Source organism: Delphinus delphis, chromosome 6 (genome assembly GCF_949987515.2).
Source record: "Delphinus delphis chromosome 6, mDelDel1.2, whole genome shotgun sequence".
NCBI lineage: Eukaryota > Metazoa > Chordata > Mammalia > Artiodactyla > Delphinidae > Delphinus > Delphinus delphis.
In genome coordinates this window covers 87,265,335-87,291,698 of record NC_082688.1, presented here as the reverse complement: position 1 = coordinate 87,291,698, position 26,364 = coordinate 87,265,335, and the positions used below count along the sequence as shown (strand labels likewise).

At 43.0% G+C, this 26,364-nt stretch overlaps 1 protein-coding gene and 1 non-coding gene across 2 annotated transcripts in view; both read left to right on the top strand.

Moving 5' to 3' along the window:
- The window catches only part of HSD17B3 (hydroxysteroid 17-beta dehydrogenase 3), a 37,632-nt gene extending 18,229 nt beyond the window's left edge, over window positions 1–19,403 (top strand). The window contains exons 3-11 of the mRNA XM_060013517.1: window positions 2,002–2,077; window positions 4,560–4,667; window positions 5,683–5,750; window positions 7,217–7,252; window positions 10,134–10,168; window positions 11,246–11,327; window positions 11,961–12,026; window positions 15,204–15,353; window positions 18,991–19,403. Of these exons, the coding sequence (XP_059869500.1) occupies window positions 2,002–2,077; window positions 4,560–4,667; window positions 5,683–5,750; window positions 7,217–7,252; window positions 10,134–10,168; window positions 11,246–11,327; window positions 11,961–12,026; window positions 15,204–15,353; window positions 18,991–19,101 (732 nt within the window). The 3' untranslated portion in view covers window positions 19,102–19,403. The remainder of the gene's footprint in view (window positions 1–2,001; window positions 2,078–4,559; window positions 4,668–5,682; window positions 5,751–7,216; window positions 7,253–10,133; window positions 10,169–11,245; window positions 11,328–11,960; window positions 12,027–15,203; window positions 15,354–18,990) is intronic.
- On the top strand, window positions 698–799 carry LOC132427742 (U6 spliceosomal RNA). Its single transcript, XR_009519957.1, has one exon. It is a non-coding gene; the product is annotated as a U6 spliceosomal RNA (small nuclear RNA).
- Window positions 19,404–26,364: the final 6,961 nt, after the last annotated feature.

Sequence of the window (26,364 nt, the reverse complement as noted above, 5' to 3'; positions counted from 1 at the left end):
AACAGCATTTCCACTTCTCCTTGGCTATCTACTCTAGGAATTAATTCACTTGTATATACAAAGAGCAGTATTGAAGGGTTTTCGCTGTAGCAATATTGGTAATAGGAAAACTTCAAAACAACTTAAATGCTCACCCAAGAGTGAACTATAGAGCACTATGAAGCAATAAAAATGTGGCTCAGCATGGACTGACGTAGAAATAGATACAATACTTAGAGATAAGACACATCATTAAGTTAAAAAGACAAGCTTATAATGCCATTTATAAAGTGTGAAAAGAAAGAAATCCCACAAAACAAACTTCTATTTCTGTATGTACTTATAGATGCATGTAGATGCAGAGAGAAAGTTAGAAAGGAGGATCAATACCAAACTAAAGACAGCGGGAGCCTAGCGGTGGTGGGGAAATGGAACCGTGGGTGTGGCTTAGTGACAGCTTTTACAGTGAGAATGTGCTTGTGCATTTAATAGTATAATTTAATAAATCAAAATAGCAAAAGATGTAAATACTGAAGCTCCAGAGATTCTTAATTGGATGGTTGTGGTGGGAATTGGTGTTTATTTTTGACGTCTTCCTGAATGATTCTGATACCACAGGTTTGAATATTGGCTATTGGAGACCATATAGTAAAGTCCTCAGTTCAGCTTCTTATGTGTTTTCTATAATAGAACTCCTTGTTAAAATCTGGCACAGTGCTTGTTTTGGCAACATATACACTAAAACTGAAGTGATACAGTGAAGATTGGCATGGGCCCTGTGTGAGGATGACACACAAATTGTGAAACATTCCATAATTGTGAGACATTCCCTATAGGTAAATTTTATGTCCTGTGTATTTTACCACAATTTAAAAATATAACAGTTTCGTTTAATTAAAACCATAGAGAAGGATTTCAGTTAACTGGGACCTTTGTCACTAACTCAAATGTTGTCTGTCTCTGTTTATTTTATTTTATTTTTTAAAATTTTTTTTGTCTTTTTTTTTTAACATCTTTATTGGAGTATAATTGCTTTACAATGGTGTGTTAGTTTCTGCTTTATAACAAAGTGAATCAGTTATACATATACATATGTTCCCATATCTCTTCCCTCTTGCGTCTCCCTCCCTCCCACCCTCCCTATCCCACCCCTCCAGGTGGTCACAAAGCACCGAGCTGATCTCCCTGTGCTATGCGGCTGCTTCCCACTAGCTATCTGTTTTACGTGTCTCTGTTTAAATGAACATTGGGTTTTCCATTTGTCTTCAGGCAAAGCTCTATCTTTTCTCACCTGTAGCATTTTTAGGTGTGAGGAGTCTGGGCTTGTCCATGACAACTCAGCACACTGCGTTTACCTGTCTCCTATGCTATGTTCAAGCACACCACTTCTGCACACTGTCGCTCGGCTCCCATGAGTCGAAACAGTGTCCAATCTGAAGAGAGTTCCTTCTGATCTCAGGGAAGCATCCGTTTACCCTCCAGTTTCCTATTCCATTTTCTGTCCTGTTGGGAGCCAGAAAACAGAAAGAAAGGGCTCAGGTCCATGACTGTGCCCAAGTGAAGAGAACCACAGGAAGAACGTTCTTGTGAATAGGAGACAGCTCACAAGGTCGCTGCAGAAATATTGTTTTTTATTATGGGATGCTACTCTAGACCCTGTTACATAAATTATAGTATAAAATCCTCCAAATTCTGAATTCCACCACACATCTGATCATAGGTGGTTTAGATAGGAGGGCATTCAGATTGTGGATCTGTGCAAAAAAGCACTTAGAATAATAATTCCCGGCACATAATAAACACATGCAAATAAACTACTGTTATGTCACATTTAGCCTGGCCCAGTGTGGCTGTTTTACTCATAACCCAGAAACCTTTGTCACATTCTGCATATTTAAACTCAGGAGAAGCATGCACATCACCCTGTGACCAACTGAGTGATGCCCCAACTCACCTTTAATGTAATAAACCTTCCCTGTCTGCTTATCACCTCCTTTTTGGTTTTCCCGTCTCTACCCTCAGTTAGCAAGACAGGGACTCAATGTCGTGCTTATCAGCCGGACACCGGAAAAACTACAGGCCATTGCTGCGGAGATTGGTGAGTGACCCCAAGAAATAAGGGAGATGTTTGTGGAGCCCACCAGCCAAGTCTGCTCCTGTCCTGCCCGTAGAGACATCTGTCAGCATCCCTACGTCTGCTCTCTGGAGGCTGGGGTACCAGCCTCCTTAGGGCAGCCCAGTTTACAAAGTTAAGTGCAGGATATAAGTGGCTTTAGTTCACTTCAGTTTAGTTCACCAGGGGTTCTTCAGGCTGCATGAAGCAGGGGCAGACTCATCCCACAAACAGGTCTACTCTCTTCTCTGGTCTAGCGTCTCCATATCTAGAATCAGACTCCCTCATCCAGAGGCCTCAGCTGTCTGATTGCTTCTGCTACTCCCTTCAAAAGCAGGATCTGGGCTTCCCTGGTGGCGCAGTGGTTGAGAGTCTGCCTGCTGATGCAGGGGACACGGGTTCGTGCCCCCCGTCTGGGAAGATCCCACATGCCGCGGAGCGGCTGGGCCCGTGAGCCATGGCTGCTGAGCCTGTGCGTCCGGAGCCTGTGCTCCGCAACGGGAGAGGCCACAACAGTGAGAGGCCCGCGTACCACACACACACACACACACACACACACACATACACACACACAAAGAAAAGCAGCATCTGTGTTTGGGACTTCACTTCCCTATGTCTATGCTGTGCTCCTTGCAGTAGGGTGAGGGACAATGCTTACTGCTAGTTGTAGATTAAAAAAAAAAGATTTGATCCAGGGCTGCCACGTATGGTTTTGAAAGTTGTACACTATGCAACCCCAAGAGACAGCATTTATATTATAAAGCTTTATTATTATGATCCACTCTGACATGTTCTTAGTTAATAATGATCATCCTATCCCTTTCTGGGCATTTGCATTTTAATAATAATTACTAATTTAGTAATTGATAAATTCCTGAACTCCAAGGAATGAGTTTTCAACTATGAAGACTCGTGAAGACCATAGCAGGCTGTCTGGGGGAGAGCCTTATTTCTCTGGAGAGAATCTGGGCTTAGAGAAGGCTGTGGGAGGTGTGGGGTTGAGCAGTCGCAACGAGGAGGCTCAGTGCCCTTGAACCAGTGAATTCTGCTTTTGTTTTCTGTCTGGATATCAGAAATAACTTTGACCCAGGACTAGGACATTCTTCAGTGTTTCCCTTACAGTGCTAAAGTGTACTTTTTATCGTCCTTTTGAAAAACAAGTAGTGTCTTTGAACTGCCCCCAAACTTTGCCTTAAGATCACTTGCCCCAGAAATATTGGGTCTAATTGCAGAGCTAAGCAGGCAGCAGCTGGTGAGATCTGCCCATTGCTTTTATATCTAAGAAAGAGCTCCTGCACAAGGCAAGTTCACATAAAACAGTGGAAAGAGGGTTGAACTTGGAGGGAGCAGAGTTTGGGTGCCCTTGGTCAAGCTAGTAAGCTTCTCTGAGCCTTAATTTTCTCCTCTGAAAAATGGAGAAAATACCTACTTTACAAGGTTGTTGAGAGGATTAAAAAATATATTGTGAGGGCTTCCCTGGTGGCGCAGTGGTTGAGAGTCCGCCTGCCGATGCAGGGGACATGGGTTCATGCCCCGGTCCAGGAAGATCCCACATGCCGCGGAGCGGCTGGGCCCGTGAGCCATGGCTGCTGAACCTGCACGTCCGGAGCCTGTGCTCCACAACAGGAGAGGCCACAGCAGTGAGAGGCCCACGTACTGGAAAAAAAAAAAAAAAAAAAAAAAAATATATATATATATATATAGTACATGTAAATGTTTTATAAATGCTAAATCGTTGGACAAATACAAAGGGTTTCTGAGTGTATGTGACGAGGACCTGACACTCACTGAGCAGAGGCATTGCACTTTGCTCTTACAGCCTTTAGTCCAGGGGTCTGAAACTTGAGCATGCACCACGGTCACCCCTAGCACATGTGAAAACAGATCACCAGGCCATCTCCCAGGGTTTCCCGGTTCAGTAGGTCTGGGGTGGAGCCTGAGATTTTGTGTTTCTAACAAGTTCTCAGTGATGTTGATGCTGTGGTCTGTGGACCTTGCTTTGAGAATCACTGCATTAAGTCTGTTATAATGTCTTTACTTGTCACTGTAGTAACTCTTAGTATCCCATCATTCACAAATCTTTTAACACATCCCAGCATTTATCCGAGGCTATTTCTTTTTTTTTTTTGGCGGTACGCGGGCCTCTCACTGTTGTGGCCTCTCCCGTTGCGGAGCGCAGGCTCCGGACGCGCAGGCTCAGCGGCCATGGCTCACGGGCCCAGCCGCTCCGCGGCACGTGGGATCTTCCTGGACCGGGGCACGAACCTGCGGCCCCTGCATCGGCAGGCGTACTCTCAACCACTGCGCCACCAGGGAAGCCCCCGAGGCTATTTCTTGTTTCTAATTAAGGTGATGGGCTTGTGCTCTTAAGTGTCTATTCAGGTAGTATAGGAGCATTGGGAGGACATGGGCAAGAGGGGGATTTGGACTCCTGTTCATTAAAAAATAACTGTTGTCTCTAATGCAGAGTGGACGATAGGAAGTAGTGTGAAGATTATACAAGCAGATTTTACCAAAGATGACATCTATGAGTATATTAAAGAAAAACTTAAAGACTTAGAAATTGGAATTTTAGGTAAGTAAATTATAAAATGCAAAGCGTGTTGTAATAAATCAGTGAGACAATTATCTTAGTGATACTTGATTATTCAATAGTAGCTTAAACTTAACCCATGACTATAAGCTGTAGCATTAAACCAAATATTAAAGTTCAGTTCTTCAAGAGGAATTACTGGATTAACAAATTTGTACATGACTTTGGAATGTAGCAAATCTACATATTTCAATCTTCCCAACCATATTTCCTAGTATTAAAATATTTTTCTTTCACTGAACTGATATTGACATTTGGCAGGAAGACGGAAACTTTGGTCTAAAGGAATTAGTTTAGCAAACAAACATCACTGCAATTGATCCATGAAATAGTGAGTCAGTGTGGTTATCTGAGGACTGATTTTCTCTTTTGGGAAATGAGATACAATTTTTTTCTGAGATAATTTATAGACAATCTGTTTTGTAACCATATCACAGTACAGTGCTTGTATTGTACATAGAAAGAAGATTTTGATTTCTAGAATAATTACATTTTTACTGATAAAAGTGTAAAACATGTTGCAGGAAAACTGGAAAGAACAGATGAGCATGTAAAAGAGCTATGAATTTCTTGAAATCCTGACAGCCTGAGATAGCATCTTGGTATATATCCTTCCAGATACATACACACATATTTTCAAAATCAGGATTAAACGTATGTACTGTTTTGCAACATTAAAAAAAGTCATACATCACTAGTGTTCTCCCAGGTTTTTAAAACTCTGAGCAGTCATAGTTTTAAATGACTCCATTGCATCCCACCCCCATGATTCATTTTATGTGCATTGTATTATAGGACCACAATTTCTTTCTCTCCAGTTTCCTCACTGTTACCAAATGATGTTGCAACGAACAACCTTGTATATAAATCTTTTGTACACGTTTCCTTGGAAAACTTCCCAAGAATTCCTGGGTTGAATATGACAATTTTTAAGGCTTTCAATAGACATTTGCCATGGGCTCTTCTGACATCTTTTTATTTTGCCTCTTTTGGTCAGTCAACAATGTCGGCATGCTTCCAAACCTTCTCCCGCGTCATTTCCTTAACACGTCGGATGACATCCAGGTAGGCCTATACTCTTCTGTGGATGTTTTCCTCTCACGTGGTCCTGAGCACCCTGGCTGGGTAATCACCAGGGCCAGGAGGGGGTAATGGGATTGTATTCTGTATTCCAGGTGGATGACTGGAGGTCTCCCTTTCTTTTCGCCTGAGTACTTGATACACAGTCAAGGGTACTGCTGTTCACGACTATCTCTAGGATAAGGACATCTTCCCTCTTCTCCACACACCAAAATTTACCTGTGCCAGTCTTTCGGGGATCTGCACTTTGCTTTCTAAGGGGGTAATTCTGCCTAACAAATTCATAGCTTTGTATTCATGGCTTTCTTTGTCTTCCCAGGTAATAAGATTCATTCCACTTTCAGTGTGATAGAAGCCCCTCGCACAGACTCTGTGGTTGGGGTTGTTGTCAGTTCAGCCAGCTTGACTCGGACCCATGACTGCCCTTGCTGGCCATGAGCAAATTTACTACGCGTTTAACAGTCTTCGAAGGCACTATATTTCGACACTTCCTCAGGCCCTGACCTTTGAAGTAGTGGGGTTATAGCAATTCTGAACAGGCTAGCATGCTTCTATTCCCTGATCCCGCAAGTATTCCTAAGGTTCTGTGTAGGCCCCACGTCTACTGTGTGGACAAATAATGCCAGATTCCTTGGACCCTGCTGAACATCCTCACCGGCCACACGTCTAACTCCACGGTCCCTGTTTCTGGCACAAGTTGGTGTCTCTCCATTAAGCGGGTTCCGTTCTTGCTTCTCTTTATTTACGTCTGCATTTGTACTTGTCTATGTGTCTGACCCTCTTTTCCTCTGTCTGTCTTGGGTGATTCTAGCAGTTTCTTTAACTGCCCTCTGTAGCCGGGTACCTGTATACCTTGTGTTATACAACCATTCACCTTTCTAATGTCTATGCTATTGTCTTCTAGATCACATATACTAACCTCCCTTCCTTCAGCTGGAAATTAACCATCTCCCTTTGAAAAACTGTTTCCGTATTCCTGCTGAAATTTTCAAGGAAACTCTTAATTGTTTTTGTTTTTGTTTTTGCGGTACGCGGGCCTCTCACTGTTGTGGCCTCTCCCGTTGCGGAGCACAGGCTCTGGACGGCAGGCTCAGCGGCCATGGCTCACAGGCCCAGCCGCTCCGCGGCATGTGGGATCTTCCCGGACCGGGGCACGAACCCGTGTCCCCTGCATCGGCAGGCGGACTCTCAACCACTGCACCACCAGGGAAGCCCGGAAACTCTTAATTGACTTCTGTTCAAGATCACATTCTTATAGAATCATAGTTTGGATGTCAGATGTTTCCCTGTTCTAGTGCATTCTGAATATCAACTAGGAGCCTAATTTGCAGGCTGCGGCAACCACTCAGACACACACTTTTGCCCGCTTCATGGTTGTTTAGCCCTGAACACTTTTCAAGAGAAGTTCTCAAATGATCTGGCTGATTCATGATTGTGATTATTTATTACAGAGCCTCGTCCACTGTAACATCACCTCGGTAGTGAAGGTACGTGATCAATGTATGTGCTCAGTGCATTAAAATGTAGTGGCTGTTGGATTTGGCAACTCAGGAGAATTGGCCCCTTCCCTGTAGATGCAGAATTCTTTAAAATTGAACTGTACTTTAAAATTGAAATGAGAGACCATGTAGTAGCCTTTTAATTGTCTTGTCTGTTTTCATCAAGAAAATACAGTGGATTCGCTCTCCCTAGTATCTGAATCCTTTTTCTGCATTCAGTTTTGTCACATGTCAGAACATATCAGGCCTGATGATGATGAAACTTATTCAGGATTCCAAAGCAACTTAAAAAAAATAGTATCTTCTTGTGATTTGAGTCTTTGTAAACGGAGGAAAGCTCACTCAGTGTGGAAAAAGGACGGAGGGTGTGGCTTGGATTTTATGGACTCTTGTTGTTCAAAAACTATTTGTTGAAGTGAAGTTCAAGTTCATATGTATTCTGATCCCAGATCAGTTACTGGACAGCATTGGGCCTGCTGTTTAGCCCCTTTGAACTTCAGATTCTTCATCTGCTATTAAAAGAGTATTGAACTAATTGATGTGTCAGGTGCCATTCAGCACTCAGGTCCTTTTATTAGAATTAACTGCATACGCGTTTATAGGCATGAGTACCACAAAGCTATCCTATGCTGTGTCTTTGTGTGAATAAGAAAAAGGGAGACAAATTGTCTGTGCAGACAATTTGGAGAAAGGTGCTGCTTAAGAGTGGACATAGCCCCATGCGTGGTGAGTAGATGATGCTTTTGTGTGAACACAATATTTCCCTTCCCTCTGGATGATGAGAGTCCTCTAAATGGCTTGTGAGTGAACCTTGGGCTTTCAGCGCACACTCACCCCCACAGCTGGGCACGTTGCTCGGTACACAAAGTTCACAGCTGTGCCTGGCAGCCCTCATAATCACTCTGGATGGTCCAATGGAACTTCAGCAATGACTCAGGTATGACTGATTTCATGGAACCGGGACCCTTATTGGGGAGCAGCGGGAGGCTATCTCGTCTTCACAGCATGGACTGATGGGGAGAACTGGTTTCCCAGAGGAAAATAGGTTCCTATCAACATCAAAAGAGGGGATGGATGCTGAACAGACCAAAAAAAAATGTTTTTCATGTGGCTAGAGTTGAGCTGACAAAAATTATTTTCACCATTGGTTGTTCTTTTTGTTTTTGTAAGTATACTGGTATTTTATAGTTTCCTGCTCAGTTTTTATTGGTACATACATTCTTTTTATGCTGAGCAATCAATGGCTTTTTAAAATCCCCAGCTGATGTAATTGAAGGTTTTATACGTTCCACTGTCGTCTGCAGCCTTACCACTAAAATCTTTCACATTAATGGATACATTGATCTTTCAGTCTTGGTTCATTTGATCACAGGGTTTCCCAAATGTATTTGACAACCCTCTGACTCTTTTAGCAGAGAAATGCTTTGATTTTCAAAAAAATTATTTTATATCTTGGTAGACACTAACTTCCTTAAGTAACAAAGAAAACAAATTGAAGTTTAGCTTCTAAGTATGCAATGCCCAAATTGGCCACGCTGGTTGGAAGCATGACTAGTATCACTTAATTATTCCAAAGGAACCATCTGGAAACACTAGAGTTCTCTATCAAGCGCAGAGATGGGAGAATGAGTTTGAGGGCAAAGGGAACATGGGATAAGAGACTAAATACTGGAACCTTTGAGACAGGGACCCACAAAGTCCAGTGTTGTATCTCTAATTGGGATCATTCACCCAGTCAGGCTTTTGGGAGACTGAGAAATGCTGTTCAACAATGCTCCAACTATATCCTTAATGAAGTTGGGAGAAGCAAGGAAAGGGTGTTGACATGATCTACTCCTCATGCTTCTCTCACCTCCCTCAAAATCCAGGGTTTCAGAAGGCAGTCCAGTCTAGGAAGCCCTCACCACTCCCACCCCTGCCGCTTCTCCAGAGCAGTGAAAACATTATCTGGAGGCTCCCAGGGATGAGCTTAGGGGCCTTCCTAGGAAATGCAGGGCCCCAGACAGCATGAAAAATTAGGCAAACTTGTCTTCTGGTCCCCAGTGTCCTCTATTTCTCTGCCTCTCCCCATCTGTTTGGATGTTCTCTGTCTCAAACCTGCTCCCAAGACAGGGCCTGATTCCACTCAATTGTACTTTCAAGAACATTTCAGTCCATGGGTTTGCCTCTTTCTTAATTCTTAAAATGAGTGCCTTAAAATTATGACATGAAAAGCTTGCTTAATGAAATATTTAAGCTCCAGAACTGGCAGGGAAGACTGCTTCCAGGGACAGTAGGTTGGGGTGGGGAAGGGAGTTTTCAACGCTGTTGTAATTCCAACAGACCAGCAGACATGTTGTGTCTAGGGAGCTACTTCACAGACCCCCTGCAGGCCGCCAATGAGGCTGCTGTTGAACTGAAGAGATGTCCTTCTCCATCTCATACCTTGTATGTGAGACACTCATGGACACTTGTTAGGTTTCCTGACAGTCCCCTAATTCTAACTCCTGTGTGAGTTTTGTAATGGCCAAACTACTTTTGCCTCTCTCCCAGAATGAAGGGTATCTGGGGAGCCTGTGTTGGTCCCACAGACATAAGCCAATTTCCATAGTTTTTCACTCCCTTCATTTTTCCAGGAAGACTTCAGTTTTATGAAGGAGAAACCAGAGGCCTCTGAACTGTTTGCCATTTGTCTAAGTTGCCTTTTATGGGTTCCAGCCAGACTCTAGTGTTGTCAGAATTACCTCCAATGAGTGTCAGCAGATTTTCAAGGCCATCTGAGAAGATGAACCTGTTTCTCCAGTTTCCTCCAGCACCTACTTGCTAAGTCCCCACGGCACATTGCTACATAGTTCCTCTGTCAGGGCTTAACTTTGCCCTTCTCTTATAGATGACGCAGCTGATTCTGAAACACATGGAATCAAGGTAAGGTCTTTCCTTGGAAAAGCCATGGTCTGCCTGGCCTGGCAATCAGCTGACTTGGGGACCAGGGGCATAGGGTTCATCTGCTGCTGCTTTAACAAATGATAAAACTATGATGAAAAGACATGGAGATTATGGTTGGACCAGGCCAGCTTTGCAAGCAGATAAGCATATTTGCAGGTCAAATGTAGCATATACTGGAGGGAGGAAGAGAACAGCAGTTTCTGCAGACATTGTGTTCGAAAAATTAACTCACAGTGAGTATAAAAGAAACTTCAGAAGTTGGCCTGAGACCAAGACCATCTCTTTGTTATTATGCATTTCAGCTCTTGTCAGAATGAATACTCCAGTTTTGGGGTAAAAATCACCACCCCATCAGTGTCTCTATTTATTCCATGTTTTAAATCACCCTATTACAATGCCCATTTGGGAGCTGGTTTTTCTCAGGTGGTATTCACTAAAAGCAAATGGTCACTAGTTTTATCTTACCTAGAGAAAGAAGGGGCTTGGCCTTGTATTCCAATTTGCAGTTTCTTAATTTTTCTGGATTGAATCCATCTAGTTGGGAAGGATTAAGGATATTGAATTTCAAAAGGGTAAGTAAGAACCCCAGAGACTTGTGTAGGAGTGCCTGTGTGAGCAGATGATGGACTGTCAAATTCCACCCAAGACAGGATTCTGCATATGACATCTGTCCTGTTGTGGGTCATCTTTATGAGTCAGAAGGGACCTTGAGCTCAAGTGGTCACATTTGAGAGAGAAGGACCACTTCCCCCTTGAGTCTTGTCTGAGCTGAGTTGGTTCTCTGCATTTTGGTGGTGGACCTTTGCTGTAGCAGAGCCCCTGTTTCCATTCACAAGCTCTTGAAGTCCACTGACTGCCGAGTGGCATCACGGTGTGGTGTAGTTCATGACTGAGGTGAAGTTCCACTCACAGTTCTTGGAAGCAGAACACTTAGCACACATGGAAACCTAGAGAGGATGGAAGTTTCCCAGCGTTCCCATGAGCCCCTCTATTTTCTTCCTTCTCAAGGTGTCATCAGGCAGCAGAGCAGTTGAAACTTTGTTTCTTGCCCTTTAGGCGGAAAGGTCTCATCTTGAACATATCTTCCGGGGCGGCCCTCTTTCCCTGGCCTCTGTACTCTACATATTCGGCTTCCAAGGTGAGTGACAGATGTAGTCCAAGCCTCCTTCTCCTTCTTCCTTTTGTTTTTCCCATTTAGCATTTTCCTTTGGATCATCTGGCAAGGTGACGGACTGATTTGCCTAGAGACACTCTTCTAGGTACAGGGAGGAGCGAGTCAGCCAGTATCTGGGTGCAAATTAGAAAAAGATGCTGCCCCTGGGCTGATGAAGTCTCGCAGCAGCACAGCCGGGCAAGCGCAGCCCCCATGGAATTCCGGCTCCCACTCACTTCCTTGCCTGGGAGCCCTGCGCTCCTCTGGCCAGCAAGTAACATTGTAGTTTCCCTCCATCCCAGAGGACTCATCAGGTGTCCTCTTGCCCTAGCCATAAAACAAATCTTTGGAACTGTTTGCGCTCTAGACAAGGCAGAGCTTCCCCCGGGTAGGGTATCTATACGCAGTGGCCCTAGGTATGTATTTATTACAAAACTTATGTTCCTTCTCATTGTGGGAGCTCTTCCCAGACCAAGAAATGAAGTTCTAACTCCCATCAAGACAAACCGCTGCATTTTAAGGTGAAGAAGATAAGCTCCCTGTGGTGTCCTTTGAAATCTGAGTGAATTGGCTCTGACAGAGAATCAAGTCCTTAGGTGTTTCTCCTTCTTGCTCCAGGCTTTTGTGTGCACATTTTCCAAGGCACTGCAAGCAGAATATAAAGAGAAAGGAATCATTATCCAGGTAAGGTCAACAGTTCTGAGTCCTTGGGAATGGGAACTCTGGATCCCCATGGTGCCTGGGCCACTGCTTCCTGCAGGACAGGCTGTGCATGTGTGACCAGGAGAGGGGGTCTGGATGACACCATGTGAATTCCTATGACCATAGAGGTGGCAGTGGAGCCACCGTGGTTCTGCCTGCTGCTGCCCTCACCATGCCCTGGGTGCTGGAGAAGGAAATGGGGTGGGATGAGTGAGTGCTCAGAAACACTTGCTACCCAATGCTGCATCAGGACAGAAGTACGTTCTTGTCTAAGCATCCTTTACTCTCCGACCTAGATAGAGGAGACAGGCTCATGTGGGAGGAATTGTGGAGAAGGAACAAAAGAAACCTGAGCACTTGGTCAATGTTGGAAGAGGGGAGAGGGTGCTTCGCCTGGGGGCTGTTCATCTGTGATGGAACACAGAGGTCTCCACACCCTGGTTCTTGAGCACTTGGGGAAGAGGTGCTCTGCTCTCCATTTCCCCTACAATGACAGAGTGGTCATGGAGTTGACCTTGTCCTAACTGTAAACAAAGCTGGGTTGTCACTGCTGTCTGTAGGCTGAGCAATATGACGTGCTTCCTTCAGCAACACAGTTAACTCTAAGTGGTTTCTGGAACCTGGAATAAACAGTTTACAGAGGTTTTTGGTTAACTGTTTGGGAAGAAGTTCTATGACATACTATTAGGGATGAAAAAGGCACACTCGGTTATATTTTTAAAATTACTGCTGCACATACTGATTTTCAATTAAAATACCCAGGTGAGAGTATCTCAGTATAAATTAACCAGCTATAGGATGAAGCTTATTCAACAGGCAGATGAGAGTTAATAGCAGGAGCTTTGTAAATAACATCATCTTCCCAGTTGTAGTGAGTGATTGTAACAGACTTGTCAAGAGACTACAGTCCCATTCTCTGCCCTGCTGAACTAAAGTCTCACCTAAAAGAGATTCTTCCCTTCTGTCCGTTCTCCAACTCCCAGCTGAGGACGGATTCCTTTTGCAACAGCTCTACCTTATATATGCTAAGTTTTCTGCAGTAAAAAAGAATCCCTAAAATCTCATTGGCTTAAAACCACAAAGATAGATTTCTCATTCATGCTACACATTCACTGTGAACTGTCAGAGGGAATTAGCTCACTGTAGTGACGCAGGGACCCAGGCTGATGGAGCAGCCGCCATCTTGGATATTGTCAGTTGACATGTCAAAGAAAAAGTGGTAGGAGTTCAAGAGACTTGCTTTGATAATTAGAGGCTCTGACAACTACTGAGTCTGTACTTTAGAGCCCATGAGCCACAACTACTGAAGCCTGTATGCTGCAACTACTGAAGCCCATGCACCTAGAGCCCGTGCTCCACAACAAAGAGAAGCCACTGCAATGAGAAGCCCGTGCACTGCAATGAAGAGTAGCCCCTGTTCGCTGCAACTAGAGAAAGCCTGTGCACAGCAACAAAGACCTAACAGAGCCAAAAAAAGTCACATGTCACTTTTGCTCACACTCATTGGTCAGATCTGGTCACATGGTCCCACCCAACCACAGGGACCCAGAAAGTGCAATTCTATCATGCGTCTGGAAGAAAGAAGAACTAGAAATATTTGGTGAACAACACTAAATATTAGTGTTGAGTATCAAGTCTTAGCATCATCTCAATCTTGATAATTGTGGGCCCAGAGATGCTGTAGCTGCTAAGTTAGTGGGTTCTGTGGGGCAGAAGGTGTGGGAGGAGGTGAGGAAGGGGGAGGGAGCCCCTTCCCTCATGCAGAAGCCTCAGAGCTGCTCCAAGTCCTGGAAGAGACACTGTGACATTCTGAAAACCATCTGGTCTCTCCAAACACGCATGTAATTGGTGCTCAATAAATATTTGTAAAATTCCTGAGGAAGTATGGACTGTACTCTTGGGTTTGATTTTCAAATCCCAGTGCTGCCATCTATCATCTGAGTGTTTTGGACAGCTTGCTTAAACTCTGAGTTTGTTTCCCCATTTGTAAAAAGGGGTTTATAATAGCTGCTTCTCTGGGTTACTGTGAAGATCTAATGAATAAATAAGTATGCAAATTTAACCAATATTTATTGAGCCCTTGTTTTATACATAAAGGTGTTTTGTCAACCAAAACTCACTGTAAGAATGGAAACACTTTTTATTATTTCCCTATCTGAAAACTGGGTTTGAAAATACAAGCTTCTTATATTTTTCTAAGAATACACTTTGAGCTCTTTGGAAGAAAAGTGTTATGCAAATTAATAACTGCATTCATTTCCATGAGAACCAATTGAATTGAATTGACTGACATACATTGGATTAAATTATGAAACAACATAATTTCAAGTATGATGAGGAAAAAAATGTGATGTGACAAAAATTTCAAAGGTGATGTGAAGAAAAAGAAAACAAGCATGGATTTTTTTTTTTTTCCCCTAAAGATGCCAAGGTCTCTGTGTCTGGGAATAAAGTAAGAAACCCCATTATGAAACCTCATGCCAGGCCACAAGGTGGTGAGACCACCAGTGGAAACATGGTATTGGGTTTTCAGGGTACAGTGTGCTGTTGTTTATTTGTCTTACCATGACAGGAAAGATTATGAGGTATGTGCCACTCCTGGCTCCTAACCGAAGTGTGAAAGTGGGAATCTAAAATACTTGAAAGTGCTCCAATTTGGTTATATGTGTTAGAAATAAATTTCTGTGATAAGGTTGCCAGGTAAAACACAGGACATCCAGTTAAATTTGAATTTCAGATAACAAATAATCTTTTGAGAATACGTGTGTCCCATGCAATACTTGGGATATAATTAAACTGAAAAATTTTTCCATTGTTTGTCTTCAAATATAACTGGGTGTCCTGCATTTTCACTTTCTAAGTTGGGGAACCGTGCTGTAAGACAGAGCTCCTCATTCACCCTGTGTGCATTTGAACCACTTGGTGTTGTGTGGCTAAGGCCTCATCTTGAGTTAGTTGCCACGTTAAGCCAGAAACTGACCTTTCTGATTCCCAGCTCTGTGCTCGTTCTATACCTTTAACTGTTCTATTATCGTATAGTATCCTGAGACTTTTTAGGGGGAGAACAGAGTTGGAACATGAAGGGATGGTAAAATGGGTATTAGTTTCTCAGGGCTGGGCAGATTGCTCCTGTGTTACGGTCTTTATTTCCCATTGTAGGTGCTCACCCCGTATGCTGTTTCAACCCCGATGACAAAGTATCTAAATACCAACATGATAACCAAGACTGCTGATGAGTTTGTTAAAGAATCACTGAATTATGTCACGATTGGAGACGAAACCTGTGGCTGCCTCGCCCATGAAATCTTGGTAATTGATAACTTCTCCTTTCTTGAAGCAAGGGAGGACAGACAAGCAGGGGGCCCTAGCAGGGCTTAGCCAGCTCTCCCTTGCTGTTGGAGCGTTCAGCCGTTCTCTGTCACGCAAGGATATTGATGCCAGAGGTATACTGCTGAGGGTAGTCCAGCCTGTGAAAAGGTGTATCTAGCAAGGGGAAGGAGAAGCTGAAGCGCTGGGTGCCCAGCCTAGAGATAACTCTGAAGTTGGCAAATCTCACCCTTGGCCGCCTCACCTCTGCCCTCAGAAAGTAAGGCGGCTCCCAGAGCTTTGTGAAGGTCAGGCCAAAACACGGGGTGCTTCCCTGTAGGGGCTGTCGATGTCCTTGGCCCTCTGTGCCAGGAAATGTTTAACTCTCCAGGAAAAACCCCAAAATAAAACAAAACACCTTGATTTGTAGCGTTTGCTGATTTCCATGACTGATGTTAAGTTACCAGTGTGTTGGCACTGCACATGAATTCAGGAGGAGGGTTCACAATTGGCTCTCATGAGAAAGTACAAGCTGGTTCCCGTACACCACGGACTTCATCAAACATGGAAATAAAGTCTGAAGTATATGGCATGAGGAGTTCTTACCATCCCTGGGCTGCTTTTAGGAAAAAACACAAACAGGAAACAAAGGTAGACTTGAGTTTCACACTAATACTGAAAACAGACAAACAGTGTCAGGGTAGTTCTGTTTCCATCATCACCAAAGAATTTTAGACAGATCTTTACTTTCCCTTCATATGTCAACTTGCTCCTCTGCCTCATACGTTTTTTTACCTTGGGAATTAGGCTTCTTTATTTCTCTCTTTCTCTTTCTGATGCTAGAGAGATTCATGGGTCAATGCACTAAATTCTCCCAAAGCATTCAGCTGTCTCCTGGGACTCAGTACTGAGACTCCGGCAAGAGATACTGAATTGTCTTAGCTGATTACTTGCTACTTTTACTGTAGAATCTCAACAACGTGCAGAATCGCCGTTTGAACGCACAGTGCAAAGTAGACAAGCAGAAAGAATATAAGATCTTTATTTTGCCTATTGTCGATCTGGTTTTTCTTCAGACCACTACTTGCTGCATGGCACGAAAACAAATTAGTGGAATGTCTAATGAGTTTAAACTTAGTTTGATCTCATAATCTAAACTGTCCATTTAGGAAATAGGCTGTCCATTATTTAGAGAAAAATGTTCGGTCTTGCCTGAGTGTCCCTTCTTCTGGCCTCTCTCACTAAAATGACACTGGGGAAAGAGTCCCTGTGAATTCCTGCTGGTCCTTAAGTGTGTGTGGCTGGTGTCCCTCATCTATCTGATGGTTGCTCACCTTGCTGGTTTATGTCTGTGGGGGGTGTGGGGATAACTCCTTCTGTCCTTTTGGCTAGGCCAATGCATTCGCCAGCTACTGATGGCTGAACATGCCTGAATCTCTGCTAGCCACTCATCCAGCCAGAGGCCAGCTGTCCATCTGCAGCTTTGGTTCGCAGAGGCCCTCTGGCTCTCTACTTTGCATCAGCACCAATTTGAACCTGAGGGATGCTGGAAAAGCAAGTCTCAGCACTTACCTCGCCACGCTGAGATAATATTCTGTGGCTGCACTCCAGAAGAGTGGAGGCAGTAAACCCTCCTTTGCTACCATTACTTATTTATCACACTTTCCTATCCTTCACCCCAGGCCCCCAGCCCTCCAGCGTAAGCTCAGAGGACACACATATCAGAGGACACACATCTGGCCACGTCTTCCTCTTTCTCTCTTGTACCTCCCACCATCTCCAGGGCAGAAAAAGTACAGGCTTTTGTATGCTTTCCCAGGGTCACATCCTGTTCATCTCAGAGGGATTTAGGTAGTTCCAGTGGATAAGACATCCTCTTCTCCCCTTAGCAGAACTCTATACTTTTAGTCCTCCAGGATATTGATGTTTTAAATGGAATCCATTAATATTTAGAAAATGTTTTCTGGAGACAATAGCATGGCTTGCAAGACAATTGTCTTGCTACATACATACTGTAATCCAATTCTAGATGTCAAAAGTTGAATTTTTTTTTTTTTTTTTACTTTTCTCTTTGATTTCTTATGTAACAAATTCTAATCTCTACTGGTAAACAGATGCCAAAAACAGTAGGAAAAAGTCTTTGTGCCTGGTGAAGCAAAAGAGAAAACAAAGGAAAACACATCAATCATTAAAACCAATTTTGAATGTGCCAGGGTTTAGAAAGATCGTGGAATCTAAAGTTATGGGTAATCAAGTGGAATCAACCAGTAAACAAGCAAGTCTTCTATTTCAAAGAGGTGAGGCAAAGACAGGATGCTCTCTACCCTCAAGGAGTTTTGGGGCAGCAGTTGAGGTGAGACTGGAGCCTCTACCTAAGAATCCGTGTGGAACTTGGGGCTTCATAGTTACCTCATTTAATTCTCCTAAACATCTTGTGAGACAGGACATTTGGCTCCCCTTTTACATTGAGGAAACCAAAGCTCAGAGCTGGATCAGATCAGATGAAGCTTAGATGGATCAGATGGCCCAAGACCACCTGGCTGGTAAAAGTGATGCAAGGGTTTAAGTCCATTTTTGCCTGATGCCAAACCTTTTCTGTTTCCTTCTACATGGCGTCTCCAGGTTGGAAGAAGGTAGATAAAGATGGGGATGGGAGAGGGGGCCTTTTAGAACATTTTCTGGGGACCTGGGATTTCAGTTTATTTTATTTATGGCTGACTTCAGTAAGCCCAAACATTTAGTTCAAGACAAAGCTAATGGAAGGGCTTGATTTTGCTGCGAAATAAAAAAAGCTCTGTCTGGGAGAAAAATGAAGTTCCTGAAGAAGATGTTGCATTGATTCATAGACTTGGCCAGTGGAGGAAGAGCTCTACTCTGGTTCCCAGGAACCACCTTTAGTTTCCTGCTTTGGGATACCTCAGAGGACTGCAAAAATCTGAAGGTTCAAGCTGCCTACAAGGCTCAAGTTTTCCTCTAGTTGAACTTCTGTTGTTTTGTAGGTAGACTGAGGAATGTTGGATTAACCGAATCACACTGTGGACAAAATGATTACTTCTGGGGGCCTGGACCTGCCTTATAGGACACAAGTGTAACTTGAGGGCAAGAACCTTCCAAGGCCTGTGCCTCTTGCCTGAAAAGCATTAGGCATTTGTGCCTCAACTTGAGGCTTCCCCCCCTTTTCAAAGCAAATACTCCATGATAATAATTTACACCTTGCTATGACTCATTTCCATTCATTAGCTCTTTAAAAGAATTTTTTTCTTCCAGTTTTATTGAGATATAATTGACATACAGCCTTCTATAAGTTGAAGGTGTACAACAAAATGATTTGATTTACATGAAACGATTACCACAGTAAGTTCAGTGAACATTCATCATCTCATATGGTTACAAAATTAAGGAAATAAAAAAATTTTTTTCGTTTGATAAGACCTCGTAGGATTTACTCTCTTAACAACTTTCATATATAACATACAACAGTGTTAACTCTATTTATCTTAACAACTACTTAAAAGATTTGGGACTTAACTTCAGTCATCAGATATACATTTTTCAAGATGATGAATATAAATTGAGATGTTTTCTTGCAACTTCCTTGCTCTTCTTTTCTCCCAGACACTTATGTTTTTGTCTCTTAAAGGCAAGCATTCTGAGCCTGATCCCGTCATGGGCCTTCTACAGCAGTGTGTTTCAGAAGATGCTCCTGACTCGCTACATGGACTACCTCAAGCAGAACGCCAACATCACATAGTCCTGGTGGGCTGATGTGCCACCCAGCATTGCTTTCTTCACCAAGTTCTGCACTGGCCACAGAGGACCCAGGAACAGACCAGTACCTGTCACCTCCCTGAAGCTGGAGGGCCCATGTCACAGACCCAGTACTTAAAATTCAACTTTGTTTTGCAATTTTACTCAAGTCTGGAGATCTTTGGGAGAGCTGTGATGTAAAAACATGTGTTGTGCAATGGGGTTTTAATAGTTAGAGAAGGTGAGGGTGTCTATAGGTAAAACTGGAAAATTTTCTGTATGGGATTATAATATAATGTGGTGAGAAGAAAGCCTCTGATTCTTTGAATATTGGGAACAATTGTACCTAGTAATCTACTTTTATAGCTATATTAAAGAATGTTTGAAATTACTAAACTTTATCAAGACTGCTGTAGTCCTAGGGCACTCACTGGTTCTCAAACTGGCTTCCTCAGAGACCCAGGAAACTGTCTAGGAGAAGGGGTGGGGGCAACAGCTACATCAGGACAGTTTCTGGGGACCCCTCATTTCAGCTAATGCAGCACCAGATTTTTCTATTTCAATTTTATTTGGGGTTCTATGGAAGACTGTGTTTATAAAAATAAAAACAGAAAATATGTTGCTAAAAGTAGTTTAAAAAACCATTGCTCTAATACAGGAGTTGGTATCTGTAGAAATGAGTTTTTACAGGCCTCCAGCCCTTGGGTTGCTGGACTGAGGGCTTTAATTGTTAATGCATATGAGGTGGTGTGTTAGGGAACTATTGTCCTTCAACTCTTGAGGGAGTTGGGGGAGGATCATGCCAGCTGGTGACCCTGCATTGTCTGGCATTGGTCAAGAGTGCTTCCCCAAGACATCATCATGTTCTAGGCACTGCCAATGCTTCGTGGCACTTATCTTTTCTGAGAAGGTCGTTTGCATTTAGATTGCATTTAGCAGCAAAGATTATGTGCTGCTGCTCTAGTTTTAAAAGGGTTCTGGGGGCTTCCCTGGTGGCGCAGTGGTTGACAGTCCGCCTGCCGATGCAGGTGACGTGGGTTCGTGCCCCGGTCCGGGAAGATCCCACATGCCGCAGAGCGGCTGGGCCCGTGGGCCATGGCCGCTGGGCCTGCGCGTCCGGAGCCTGTGCTCCGCAGCGGGAGAGGCCACAGCAGTGAGAGGCCCGCGTACTGCAAAAAAAAAAAAAAAAAAAGGATTCTGGTATATTTGGTTGGAATTTATGGGACATTTTTATGTTCTGGAGGAAAGCAGAGGATAGAACATTTAAAACCTTGGTAAGCTTAGAAAGTGGACTATAATATCATAACTCTTATTAGACCTTCTCTGAGGAAAAGACTGGGAAAATTTGTCCATTTTAAAGTATAGATATCTACTTATATTTTCTCAGTTATGGGTAACAGTAACAACTATAATACAGGACGCTTTTATGTACTGATTATTAACCTGGTGTCTTTCAGTCCTAAGCTCCACCTTTTATGCTCTGATCTATGGTGATGGTCTGGGGAAGCTTCAAACTCGAGTCCTAAGACACTCACACCAGCTGGCTTTGGGTTAGATTCTGCCTAGGGGAGGCAAATTTGGGAGAGTAAAAGGAGGTAGAAGGGGCTAGGGAAATTTCTTCGTGTTTGTACTTCTGTTGCCATCACTCTGCAGAGAGAACAGCTTTAGCCAGACTCAGCACCAATCAAGAGGCAGCCTGGAAGGATCTGAGCACCAGCCCCACAAAGCCCTCTTTAGGTATCTGCGCATTACCATGCAGGGGTCCCCCTCTAAGCATCCAGTTCCCAGAAGCACCACCTCCTCCTTTTTGTTCCACCAGCCCTGCAGTTACTGATATCTGGGTTACTTAGTATCCTCTTTTTGCTCTTTCAGCCTTTCAACTTTGGTGTTACCAATTCCCTCTCTTAAATTCCCTCTGTTTGAAATACTCAGTGTGCTTTTGTTTTGTTTTTGTTTTTTGTGACTGGACGTAACTGAGCCTGGACCTGACATAGTCTGTCACATTGATTATTTTGCTCGATCTCTGAAGCAGCCTGGATGGGTGGAATCTCCATTTTACAATGAAGAATCAAAAACTCCTTATCAGTCAGTATCCCAAGAGGAAACAAAAGACATGTTTGAGCAATTCGAGGAATTCATTGCAAATGTGTGGGAAGGGTGCAGGTAAGTCATCAGAGCTAGTGCTGGAGGGGCGCTTTTACTACCCAGAGGCCTGAAGGGGCTGGGCAAGGGCCAAATACTAGGAGAGAGAGAGAGAGAGAAAGGGAACTAACTGTGTAAGAAGCACTGCCTCAGAGGAACTGCAATCTTTGGCTGAGAGATGCTGCCAGGTGGTGGCCACTCTATAGAGAGGCAGAGGGAAATTGCGATACTGTGGTTTAGAATGAGAAATATATATTTCATTTTCATTCCCATTCTTTGGAATTTCCTAAGTGATAAGAGCAACAAATGTGTCAATTGTTGTTCATAATGAGCCCCTTTCAACTGCACTTGAGTTTAAGTTAATGAGGTGGCTTTTAGAAAGCCCCTAAAGATGACAGTTGGTTGCCAGGGGAACCAATCATGTGATTAGAGCTGGAACTTTTAGCCCCGCTCTTCAACCTTTGGGGAGGGAAGAAGGGTGGAGATTGAGTTCAATCACCAATGGCCAATGAGTTAATCAATCATGCCTCTCGTGAAGCCTCCATAAAATATGAACTATAACCATGGGGTTTAGAGAACTTCCGGGTTAGTGAACGTGTGGAGGTGCTGGGAAGGTGTTGTGCCCACAGAGGGCATGGAAGCTCTACACCCCTTCCCACATACTTTAACCTATGCAGCTCTTTCTTCTGGCTGTTCCTGAGTTGTATTCCTTTATACATAAACTGGAAATCTAGTAAGTAAACTGGTTTCCTCAGTTCTGTGAGCCATTCTAGCAAATGATCAAACCTGAGGAGGGGTTGTGGGAACTTCTGATTTACAGCCAGTTGGTCAGAAGCCCAGATAACAGCCTGGACTTGCAATTGACATATGAAGTGGGAGCAGTCTTGAGGGACTGAGCCCTTAACCTGTGGGATCTGATGCACTCTTCAGGTAGATAGTGTCAGAATTGAGTTGAATTGTAGGACATCCAGTGGGTGTCCAAGAATTGCTTGCTGTGGGAAAATCTCCCTGCATAGTCGGTGATCAGAATTACTTGAGAGTAGACAGAGGGTTGAGTGGAAAAACAGGGGTGTTTTACCTTTACTGGAATGATACCCAAACTTCATTCTCCTGCTGTCTTCTGGGCCTCCTGCTGGTGCCTCCCATTGGTCACATCCAACTGGAAGCTCACTGATGTAAATCATAAGGTTAATCTCCTGAGATACCAAGTTTGGGGTGGGGAGGGGGAAGGGTAGAGGCTGGATCTGGAGAAAAGGGATGCAACATAAGCCCCACATATTAGGTGATTTGTCCAAGTCGTACCATTAATAGTTGGTAGCACCTGGATTGGGACATTGGGCTTCTTTCTTACTACACTTCACTCTATGTTTCAAAAGGGGTAAAACTTTAAGCCCAAAGAGTAAGTATCTCATTGTGGAATTTATGATATCAGCAAAGTGGGGGGTATTTTACAGACATTAAAGGCTAATCTACTTAAACGTGAGACAATCATGGTTGCTGGCTGTACCAGTTATTATTGCTGTGTAATAAGTGATGCCCAACTTAGTAGCATAAAATGACAACAATTTTCTTGTGCTTACAGATTTTGTGCGTCAGAAAGGGCACAGTGGGAAGGTTTGTTTTGCTCCATGATATCTGGGGGCTCAGCTGGGAAGACTCAATGACTGGAAATGATTCAGCTTCCGGAGCTAGAATCATCTGAAGGGTTGCTTAGTTACGTGTCTGGCAATGGATGGGAGTTGCTGCCTGGGACCCCAGATGGGGCTGCAGGATGGAAACCTACGCATGGCTTCTCTAAATACAGCTTGGTTTTCCTCACAGCATGGTGGCTGGGTTCCAAGAATGAGCATCCCAAAGAAAACTAGGAGGAAGCCATACTGTTTATATGACTTAACCTTGGAAGTCACATGGCATCATTTGAAAGCCCTCCCAGATTCAATGGGAGGGAACACAAATGCCACCTCTTGATGGGAGAAGTATCACACGTAATAGGAAATATTGTTGTGACCATCTCTGGAAAATACAACGAGCCACACTAATTAATTCTTGTTTGTCCTGGCCTATATCAATTATGGAGAGTTACTTGGCATTTCAACTACTGATGGAGCAACTCATAAAAGTGTAGATACTGTGTTTCAAAACCTTTACTTCAAACTCTGGTAAATTGGCCTTTGGGGAAGAACTTCTACAACCAACAGCTTAGGTGAGAAAAGGAATGCAGTTCAGCTAATAAAACCTGGGGCAGATGTTAGAGATAAATTTTTAGTTGTGTGATATAGGGGTTTTTCCAATGTATTAATTCTGGGTAGATTTGAATGATTGATTATCTAACAAGCTTTTTGAGGGTCTTTAAGAGAGCATTTCCTCATAGGAAAAGCCCTAAGATGTTGGACTGGATGAAATGAGGGTAGAAAAATTCTGTATTTTAAGATCTTTATTCCCATCACCACTAGCACTAGATAATAACTAACATTTGTTGAGTACTAATAATGTGTCAGGGACTATGTAAATCCTTCCTATATAATAACTTAGGAAGTAGGTAGGAAATCATATTATTATTGCCTTCATTTTACAGATGAGGAAACTGAGGCACAGAAAAGTTGAGTAACTCATACCGATTCACCTGACCAGTGAGTGACAGAGCTGGGATATGAACGTGCGTCCTCTTCCAGCATCTGTAGGCTAAAGCACTATAGTATAGCCCTAACTGTCTGGATAAGGTTCTTTAATTGGGAGTAAGGGCAAGGGGTGAACACTATTGCCCCCAACTTTGTATTTTTCACTTTCACATGTCCTGGAGAGAGGGGAGGAATTGGGCTTTGCAACCAGGCCCACGTGTCTCGATTTCAACACTGACCATTTTCCAAATTCACCATCACCTGGGAATCATTTGGGAACAGCGAGACTTGCCAAACTTCACAGAACTTTTGTTTCTGCTGAGGAGTACTGAGCTCTTCTTTCTTGCCTGATTCTCTTCTTTTTGTTTGGAGGTCTTGGGAGCCCGAGGAACGGCATCAGCAGCTGGTCATTCTTCCAGCCTTCCATCTGTATTACCTCCCTGGATGCCAAAGGCGGAAGAATCCCTCTGACAACACTTGGAGCAGGAAAATGAGGTGATTATGGGCTGCTGCTCTGGAAAAGTTGGGAGCTGTTGCTGGGGCAGTTCCCTGAGGCACCATCCATTTCTTGTTCTTGTGGGATGGGAACCAGAACGCCCCACTTCAAAAAGACTTTTTTAGCCAGAGCTTGCCAGAGAAAGCTGAAGACGGTCATCCCAAGGTCAGCATGATTTTAATCATGTTTGTCTGCTTCCGATGCCAAAAAAGATAATTATTCTCATTGTAGTTTATCCACTGTGCTTAGGGTGCAGTCTGTTTTAACTTGTGACTGCCCTCTAATGGTCTAGGACAGAGATTGTTGGGTTTTTTTTTATATATAAACCTATAGGAGTTTAGAACAGAATTCAATTTGGGGAAAGAAATCTCTCAAATTATTTTTACTTCTTTTTTTTTTTAAATTAAGGTATACTTGACATATAACACAATATTAGTTTCAAGTGTACAACATAATTCGATACATGTATATAAAATGATCAGCACAATAAGTTTAGTTAACATCCATCATCACAAGTTTACAAAAGTTTTTTCTTGTGATGAGAACTTTTAAGGTCTACTCTCTTAACCCCTTTCAAACATACAACACAGTATTGTTACCTTTAGTCACCATGCTGCACATTATATCGCCAGGACTTGCTTATTTCATAACCTTTTGACCACCCTCACCCCCCCCACCCCACACCATGCCTCTGCTAACCGTCAATCTGCTCTCTGTATCTATGAATTTGGGTTTTTAAAAAAGATTCCACATATACAGGAGATCATACTGTATTTGTCTTTTCTGTCTGACTTGTTTATCTTAGCATAATGCCCTCAAGGTCCAGCCTTCAATTCTTTCTTTTTTTGAGCTACTTTTGTGAGTGTGTGTGTTTGTGTATCTGTGTACGGCATCATCGAGAGAGAAAGAAGAGGAGAGAAGAGGAGAGAAACTGTTTCAGTTTCACACACTCTGACAAGATGGCTGACAATGGGCCAAGGCACTTAGCCTCTTCAGTAAAATTACCTCAGCAGTAAAGTTAGAAGTTTTTATCACATGATCTATAATTTTCAATTCAGCTCTTATAGTCTATGCATCTCAAGTAAGTTTTGCAAATAAACTTTCTTTCTCAATCCTTAAAAAATAATTTTCCTGATTATAAAATACATGTAGTATAGGAAATATAGAAACTATAGAAGAAAGAGAAGAAAATAAAAACCACCATTTATCCCACCACCCAATATTAGCCATTCTTCATTGATTATGGATTTTCTTTTATAAATTTTCTCTGTGTGTGTGTCTAAGTGCAGATTTTATATTCTGCCTCTCCCCTTAAGATTATAGCATGAGATTTCTTTGTGTTAATCAGTATTCAGAAAATGATTTACAATGGTTACTTAAATGACTCAACATCGTTTATTTTACCATCTTTTTTTTTTGCTTTGCATTTAGGTATTTTCTTACTTTTAAAATCTTAAAAATAACTTACACCTATATGCATCCTTTTTTTTTTTTTTTTTTTTTTGCAGTATGCAGGCTTCTCACTGCTGTGGCCTCTCCCGTTGCGGCATGTGGGATCTTCCTGGACCGGGGCATGAACCCGTGTCCCCTGCATCGGCAGGCAGACTCTCAACCACTGCACCACCAGGGAAGCCCCACCAGTATACATCCTTTATATGCATCTTTTTTACAGTTGTTGATGTTGATGTTTTGAGTATTTTTATAATGGCTTTACTAATTCACATACTATACAATTCACCCATTTAAAGCATACACTTTGATTGTTTTTAGTATATTCAAAAATTTGTGCAGCCATTGGCACAGTTAATTTTAGAACAATTGTTTTACATTTCATCACCCCACATAGGAACGCCATGCCCATCAGCAGTCACTCCCCATTCCACATGCCCCCTCCCCAGCCCCACGCAACCACTAATCCACTTTCTGTCTCTATGGATTTGCCTATTTTGGACTTTTAGTATAACTGGAGTCATATAATTTGTGGGGTTTTTTATTGGCTTCTTTCACTTAG